The sequence below is a fragment of the Cryptomeria japonica genome, chromosome 5 (genome assembly GCF_030272615.1).
Source record: "Cryptomeria japonica chromosome 5, Sugi_1.0, whole genome shotgun sequence".
NCBI classification, from domain to species: domain Eukaryota; kingdom Viridiplantae; phylum Streptophyta; class Pinopsida; order Cupressales; family Cupressaceae; genus Cryptomeria; species Cryptomeria japonica.
The window spans coordinates 706,102,823-706,111,247 of record NC_081409.1 but is presented as its reverse complement, the minus strand read 5'-3'; the positions used below and the strand labels follow the sequence as shown (position 1 = coordinate 706,111,247).

Genomic DNA, 8,425 nt, shown 5'->3' with positions numbered 1-8,425 from the left:
ACTAATTAATTGTTTGTACAATTATATAAAAACTTAAAACATTAATTCACCTATATTCTTTACTAGAATTAAAAAAAATATATTATAAATTTTTCTCTTTTCCAAAAGCCACTTTTTCATTCAATGCACCCACTATTAAAAGTAATATTTTACATGATTAAAAAATTCTAGAATCTCATCTATCCCCATATCTAGAACAAAAACTTTCTTACCAAGATAGAGATTTCAAAAGAAACTTCTTGGGAAACTCTAGAGTGTATATTCAACCTAAACCTAGAGCAAACTATGTACCATCTCCCTAAAATTTTCCAAAGACTTCATCCTCCATGAATGTAAACTTGTCAACTCCACGCCATAATTGTAAACTTATCAATGTCTTGAAAAACTCACCCAAAGTATATTTTCAACCTATACCTAGAGCAAAACATTATACCCACCATCTTCTTTAAATTTTCCAAAAGAAACTTCTACGAGGACTTTATCCTCCATGACTGTAAACAAACATGTCAATTGGGGGCACCAACCTCCAAAACCTCACAACAAAGTATAATTAAAACCTTACCAAACTCTAGGTACCAGCCTTATAGGCATAACTTAAAAAATACTAAGGTAGGTATGGGCCCACCAGGTTGGTTGTCCTCCTTTGTATTGTACCAGGAAAAGAAGATATAATGCTACCAATCTTGGCAGCTAAATATAGCTTTCACAGGTAATAATAGAGGAAAAATAAATTAAAAAAATAAATAAAGTGAGATCCGGACTCCAACGAACAGCAAAACGCGCTGTATAATCCACCTGGAGAATATGCCGGCATTATCCACTCTAATCCACGTCAGCAGGGTTTTCCCCCTCAACGACGGGAAGGGTGGGTCCCGCCATTAAGGCCCTAAGTAGAATAAATACACGTCTCCGAGCCCACACTAGGCTCTCTGCATCGAATGTCCTAGCGATTCATTCGTTGGTCAAGGATCGAAATCCACGAGTCTCTGTGCTGCTGGTTTTTTCCTTTGGGGATTGGTTTACTGTTTATGCTACAGAAGTAGTTTTCGGGGGTCTATTTAAGCTCTGGAGGGCTTTTTTGAGCCCTTGAGGTGAAAAGAAATTGAAAAAAAGCCAAATTGTTTTGTAGTTTTCAAGTTAAGATGGGGGAAGCTCTGCTTAGTTCAATGCTTACTGAGATTCTGATACCTATTTGTGCTGTTGTGGGGATAGTGTATGCTCTAATTCAATGGTTTGTTGTGTCAAGAGTTAAGGTGGTGCCTGGTTACTCCAATGGGTCCAACAATGGCACCAACAGCAAAAATGGTTTTACTGAGTATTTGATTGAAGAGGAGGACGGTGGTAATGACCACAGTGTTGTTACCAAGTGTGCTGATATCCAGAATGCTATTTCTGAAGGTACGTATCTGGATCTGGGTGCTGTTTTGGGGGGATTTTGGAAGTCGTTTAAGCAAGCATTTGTCTTTTAGTTTTAAAAGGTAAATACCAATGGCTAGTGCGTTTTATATATTTCCTTGCAATACCCAATATGTTGTTACTGAACTTTTTTCGACACCCATTTGTTTTTTAGTTACTCCTTTCAACATCCACTGTGGTTTTTTCTTTTTTTTTGAACATTTTCAGGGGCCTTTTCTTATAACCTATTGAATTTTGAGTTATTAAGTAGTTTAGCAAAAACACTTTGGATTCTGTTTTCAGATCTGAGTGATAGAATTTGAGTCAATGCTTAGAAATAACCGGAGATCTGTACGCAGCTAATGAATATTTAGTTGGGGATTGAGAATTTCGATAAGATAAGATAGGATAAGATGGGCTTTTACTTGTAATAGGCTAAAACGATTTGTAGAACTTGTGAAAATTTATTTTCTTGAATAGTGTTTCTATGCATGCTTAGTTGTGGGATTGTTGCTATTGACCTAAGTGTCGTGGACCTGTGAAGACGTCTATGGTTGTTTAAGTGAGTGTTTTTCTAGGGGCCAAGTTCTAGGACCTATGAAAATGTATTTACCTGTTTTTGAGATTGTTTCTTGTTTGAGATATTATTTTTAAAGACGCCGGATTACAGAATCTATAAGAAAATGTTTACTTGTTTTGAAGATAGGTTCTGTGGATGTTACTTTGCATGTGAAGTTCTAGAGTCTATCATGATGTGTTTGCTTCTTGAGAAGATTGTTTTGATTGACGGCAAGCAGTAGAACCGATGGAAATGTGTCAAGTTGTTTAGGAGACTCTGAATATATGTGCTATGGTTTGTACTCTGCATTTAAAATATCAGGGTCCATCAAAAGCTTGTACTTGTTTAGAATATTGTGTTTTAATGGACATTGGGCTGTAAGACCTATCAAAATGGGTCTACTTGTCTAGGAGGTTGTTTGTATGGGGATTGTAAGGAGTTTTTTTTCTTTAATTTTTAACTTTTTGTTAAATTTTAAAAGCCACTTTTGAAGCTTTGTTGGATTGACCATTTGAGTAACAATTTAATTGAATTTTTTTAAGGGCCTATTTCAGGTTGAGTCTTTAATAGAAAGGATTTGCCATGCCTATTTTTCTGGATACCAATTATAGTCTTCGATTCATGTGTATCATTTTTGATGTTTTATCTAGTTTCAGTGTCAGTGCATCTGCTTCAAGTAATCCAAGTGCTAGGTCATCACTCTGTTTGTTTATTCTTTGTTTGTATAACTTAGGTTGGAATCTGGCATCTGAATCAGAATGAATTTGTTTGTAGTGTTCTCTCTAAAAGTAAAATGTGGTGGTAGTTCCTTTCATCATTTTTAATTCAATGTTATAAATTCTTTAGAGATTCAAAAATGTTGTTTGTAGGGTCCTCAATGATCTCTTAAGATAAGCTGATTTTGGTTAAAATAGAACGTTAGATAAGTTTGTTTATTATCATCATGTAAAATCTTGATTAGGGTTGCTGCTATTTTGCCTTTTAGCAGTATCAGTTTCTTCGTTCATTTCTAAGTCAATTGTAAACTGTTTATAGAGAGCTATTTTTCGGTGCTAGTTATAGATCGAGTTGTAACATGCACTGATGTGATCTGTCAAGTGAAATATCAGCAATATGTTTCTCAGTTCTCACACACTTTTTAAATTTAGTTTATATTGACAACTGGTGCTTAGTTTATTACTTTAGGCTAGCAGTAGCAGGTAGGCTTGCATACTTTAACACCCAGATTCTTTAGGGTGCTTAATTTGAGGACTACACCAAAGGCAAATTTTGCTTTTAAGTGATGTGCTTGGTTTCAAGTCTTGGCTTGGCAATAGAGATCTCACAAAAGCAGGCATATTTTATGATTGCATTACTGAGAATTATTGTGTATCAGAAGATTCCTTTGGGAAACAGAAGATTTGGGGTTTAGGTTAAACATGAGAAGCATGCATCTTATATTATACCAACAATCCAAAAGTGGCATTAGCTGAACATTTCATGATATTAGTCAAATATGCTAAACATATGGAACATATCATGATATTAGTCAAATATGCTAAACATATGGAAAATATCGATATGTCCCGTGGCTTCATATTGATGAAAGTTTGTATTTTGATTTTCAGTATGATGGCATTTCTAGTCAGCTTGTCTGTAAATAAATTAACTACAAATCCCTTACTTGTAAAGTGCATTTGTTTAAGTAGCATTTCAAAACCTGCTGCAGTTTGCTTTCTGTTGTTTCATTGGCGTTCTTGTATTCTAAATGTTAAATGAGATTGCGTTCTTGTATTCTAAATGTTAAATGAGATTCTCTTGACAGCGATATTTTGCTATCCTTAAAGAATGTCGACATGTTAGAAACGTTAAGTTGTGTGTATGCACGGGGCACTTTTAAATGCCCATTTAGAATAAGGCAATTCTGTAAGATGGTATTTCTGGTCTATCTGTCTGTAAGTAAATTATACTTCAGATACCTTACTTGAAAAGGGCATTTGTTCTAGTAGCATTTCAAAACATAGTGCTGTTTACTTTCTGTTGCTTCATTGGTAGCATTCTTCTATTCCAAGTGTTTAGTCAAATTCTCTTGAGAGTTATAATTGGCTATACTTAAAATTTGAGTGTCAAAATGTGAGATTTTAAGTTTTGTGGATGTAAGGTGCATTTTTTAAGGCATATTTAGAATAAATCCTAGTTAGGTGATAGTTATACTTTGAATCAGATTATAATTGACTTAACCTCATTTTTTAATCTGTTTTTCAACAGGTGCAACCTCATTTTTGTTCACCGAGTATCAGTACATGGGTGTTTTCATGGTCGGCTTTGCAGTTATTATCTTTCTGTTCCTTGGTTCAGTGGAAAAATTCAGCTTAAAAGATCAGCCATGCACCTACAACAAGGAATTGATGTGCAAGCCTGCTCTTGCTAATGCTGCTTTCAGTACTGTAGCTTTCGTACTTGGTTCATTGACATCTGTTTTATCTGGATATCTCGGAATGAAGATTGCAACATACGCAAATGCGAGAACAACTTTAGAAGCTAGGAAGGGTGTTGGAAAAGCTTTCATCACTGCCTTTAGGTCTGGTGCCGTTATGGGATTTTTGCTTTCTGCAAATGGACTGTTGGTGCTTTATATTAGCATTAATCTTTTCAAGCTATACTACGGAGATGACTGGGAGGGCCTTTTCGAAGCTATTACTGGTTATGGTCTTGGAGGTTCCTCCATGGCTCTATTTGGCAGAGTTGGTGGTGGTATTTACACTAAAGCAGCAGATGTTGGTGCAGATCTTGTTGGAAAGGTTGAGAGGAACATTCCTGAAGATGATCCTCGAAACCCTGCGGTGAGATTGAATTTAACTTGAATCAGATATAAAATTGATTAGCATAAGTGACTGAAATTTGCCAACCTTTATGTCTATATTTAGATGAGATTGTGTTTTTAATAATTTTTTTATTTTTTATTTTTGTGAAAATGTATCCAGGTTATTGCTGACAATGTTGGTGACAATGTTGGAGATATTGCTGGCATGGGGTCAGATCTGTTTGGTTCCTATGCTGAATCCTCATGTGCAGCTCTGGTTGTAGCATCAATCTCATCATTTGGAACTTCACATGATTTTACTGCAATGTGCTTTCCCTTGCTCATAAGTTCAATGGGTATCATTGTTTGCTTAATCACAACTTCATTTGCCACGGACATATTTGAGATAAAGGCTGTGAAGGAAATTGAGCCTGCTTTGAAAAAGCAGCTTATTATTTCTACTGTATTGATGACCGTTGGCATTGCTGTTGTAAGTTTTGTTGCATTGCCATCATCCTTCACCATATTCAATTTTGGTGAACAAAAGGTTGTCAAAAACTGGTATGCAATTCTATTTAGTTGATACCAGTAACTTTCCTTTCTTATGGTGAAAAATGTTGAATTTTGCCCAGATATTTGGTTGACTGACTGGCTTACTACTACTGCAGGCACCTTTTCTTCTGTGTTGCTGTTGGTTTATGGGCTGGCCTTGTAATTGGTTTTGTCACCGAGTACTACACCAGCAATGCGTACAGGTGGGAAAAAAATTGCCATGATATTTTTAAATATTTTATATATCCTCTTCATTTTTGAAACAAGTTAATGATTTTTATTGAAAATCTGTGCTGCAGCCCTGTACAGGATGTTGCTGATTCGTGCAGGACAGGAGCAGCGACAAATGTTATCTTTGGGCTGGCTTTAGGATACAAATCTGTCATTATTCCCATTTTTGCCATTGCAATTAGCATATTTGTCAGTTTTAGTTTGGCTGCCATGTACGGTATTGCAGTAGCTGCATTGGGAATGCTCAGTACTATGGCAACTGGATTAGCTATTGATGCATATGGACCCATCAGTGACAATGCTGGAGGAATTGCTGAAATGGCTGGCATGAGTCACAGGATCCGTGAAAGGACTGATGCTCTTGATGCAGCTGGCAATACCACTGCTGCCATTGGCAAGGTAAAAATATGCTGTTTTTATTGGTTTGCTTAGGTGAGTGCATGGGTTTTTAATGTCATAATCCTATAATGATATGAAATCTGATTTCCTTTACAGGGCTTTGCAATTGGATCAGCTGCATTGGTGTCACTTGCATTGTTTGGAGCCTTTGTTAGCCGTGCAGCAATTGCCACTGTTGATGTCTTGACCCCAAAAGTTTTCATTGGTTTGATTGTGGGAGCAATGCTTCCGTACTGGTTCTCTGCAATGACAATGAAAAGTGTGGGCAGTGCAGCTTTAAAAATGGTTGAAGAAGTTCGCAGACAATTCAACACTATCCCAGGTCTCATGGAAGGAACTGCCAAACCAGACTATGCAACTTGTGTAAAGATATCAACCGATGCTTCTCTAAGGGAAATGATTCCCCCTGGTTGCCTTGTGATGCTTACACCTCTGATTGTTGGTACTTTTTTTGGTGTGGAGACACTATCAGGTGTCCTGGCTGGTGCCCTTGTCTCTGGCGTGCAGGTAGTCATTGGTTTAATTATTTCTCCTCTGTTTCTTTGTTGTGTGTTATTTATTACTTCTGCTAACCATCTGTCTTCAATTGGGTGTATCAGGTAGCTATATCTGCTTCAAACACCGGCGGTGCTTGGGACAATGCAAAGAAGTACATTGAGGTGAGTGCCTTTTGGATTGGCACTGATATGTGGTGTTGATAGTGTTGGGTTTCGAAATTTGTCAGTCATAGTTTTGTAATTGCATGTTTAATTCCCTGCTTGCTGCTGCTTGACTGCCTGACTTTCATTACAGGCTGGAGCATCGGAACATGCCAGGACACTTGGTCCAAAGGGTTCTGATTGCCATAAGGCTGCTGTCATTGGTGACACCATTGGAGACCCTCTCAAGGACACATCTGGACCATCCCTTAACATTCTGATCAAACTCATGGCTGTTGAGTCCTTGGTGTTTGCTCCATTCTTTGCAACCCACGGTGGTCTGTTGTTCAAGCTTTAGAAATGTTCCTCAAGCTGTATTTAGCGGAATCAATTTTCTCCTCGAGTATGATGTTGAAAACTCATCAAATGTTGTTATTGCTCTCTTGTGATCGGTAGTGGCAAGTTTATTTAGATATTGTTAGGTTCCTGGATAAATGCCCCTAGAGGGCGATGGTTCTAGTTAAATGTTATTTGGCTACTTGTCCGTTCAATTTTGTTACCATTTTTCATGAAAATATAAACTACTCTGAATTATTCCGCACCCAGTTGTCTGGCACAAGTTTTTACACCTTTATGAATCATGTTTTGGATTAGGTTATTGTGTATATCAGTATAATTACTTTCTATAACTGTGCAATTTCTTATAAAACGGATAGATGAAATTAAGGATACACATGAACTGTTTGATGATGGGCAGTGCAAGGATCATAGAATTTACAGTGCAGCTGTATTTGTATGTTTGTTTTTTCTACATTCACTTTTGAATTTTATTGGTGAGACAAAATATCGCATAAGATCACATGTCAGGAATTTGAAAGCTTTTAATATTTTTATGGTAAGATCAGAATTCCAGAGGTGCAAAACAAGGTCGTATATATACATAGGCCTGGTTACACTTTTAACTGCACATAAGATTAATCTAGATTTTTCAGAATTGTTTCATGACTTGTTAGATATGCTGATAGAAACTTTGTTATAAAATTATTGTTGTTCGGAAGATGGCTGGATATATAGTGGGATATGCTTGAGTTTTGTTTAAAATAATCTTTCATTTGTCAGAAGTAGATGATAATTCATGGGTAAATTACAGATGGGTAAGTATCCAAAATCCAATCTGGATGGGTATGCTTGAGTTTTGTTTGTGGTGGGCTATGCTTGACTTTTGTTTAAGGTAATCTCTCACTGGTCAAAGTAGACATTTCATAGGAAATTACAGATGGGTAAGCATCCAAAATCCAATCTGGATGGATATGCTTGAGTTTTTGTTTAAGGTAACCTATCATTGGTCAGAAGTAGATAATAATTCATAGGAAACTACAGATGGCTAACTATCCAAATCCAATCTGGATGGATAAGCTTGAGTTTTGTTTAAGGAAAACTTTCATTGGTCAGAAGTATCTCATGGGAAAACTACAGATGGTTAAGTATCCAAAATCCAATTGGTATGGATATGCTGGAGTTTTGTTTCAGGTAACCTTTCATTGATCAGAAGTATCTAATAGGAAATTTCAGATGGGCAAGTGTCCAAAATCCACTCTGGATGGATATGTTTGGAGAATCAGGGCGATCAATAGTTTTGAAATGGCAGGAAACCTTTCATTAATCAGAAGTATCTAATAGGAAATTTCAGATGGTTAAGCATCCAAAATCCACTCTGGATGGATATGTTTGGAGAATCAGGGCGATCAGTAATTCTGAAATGGCAGGAAGGACACATATCTAGCGTAAGGAATAATAAATGTTCTCTTGTAGTGGAAGTCCTTTTCAGTGCCTACACCTGACAAATGAATGGTTGTACTTGATTGGGGA

At 36.7% G+C, this 8,425-nt stretch overlaps 1 protein-coding gene across 1 annotated transcript; it reads left to right on the top strand.

Annotated features, from left to right (window-relative positions):
- The first annotated feature begins 920 nt into the window (after positions 1-920).
- LOC131075050 (pyrophosphate-energized vacuolar membrane proton pump) lies at positions 921-7,157 on the top strand. Its single transcript, XM_058011839.2, has 8 exons — positions 921-1,398; positions 4,202-4,776; positions 4,918-5,297; positions 5,405-5,491; positions 5,588-5,918; positions 6,015-6,425; positions 6,518-6,577; positions 6,711-7,157. The coding sequence occupies exons 1-8, from the start codon at positions 1,143-1,145 to the stop codon at positions 6,912-6,914; spliced, it is 2,304 nt and encodes a 767-aa protein (XP_057867822.1). The 5' UTR covers positions 921-1,142; the 3' UTR covers positions 6,915-7,157.
- Positions 7,158-8,425: the final 1,268 nt, after the last annotated feature.

Coding starts and splice junctions, on each gene's coding strand:
- LOC131075050 (XM_058011839.2), top strand. CDS start 1,143: ATGGGGGAAGCTCTGCTTAGTTCAATGCTTACTGAGATTCTGATACCT. Junction 5,492..5,587: donor TACACCAGCAATGCGTACAG/GTGGGAAAAAAA, acceptor TCTGTGCTGCAG/CCCTGTACAGGATGTTGCTG. Junction 6,426..6,517: donor CCCTTGTCTCTGGCGTGCAG/GTAGTCATTGGT, acceptor TGGGTGTATCAG/GTAGCTATATCTGCTTCAAA.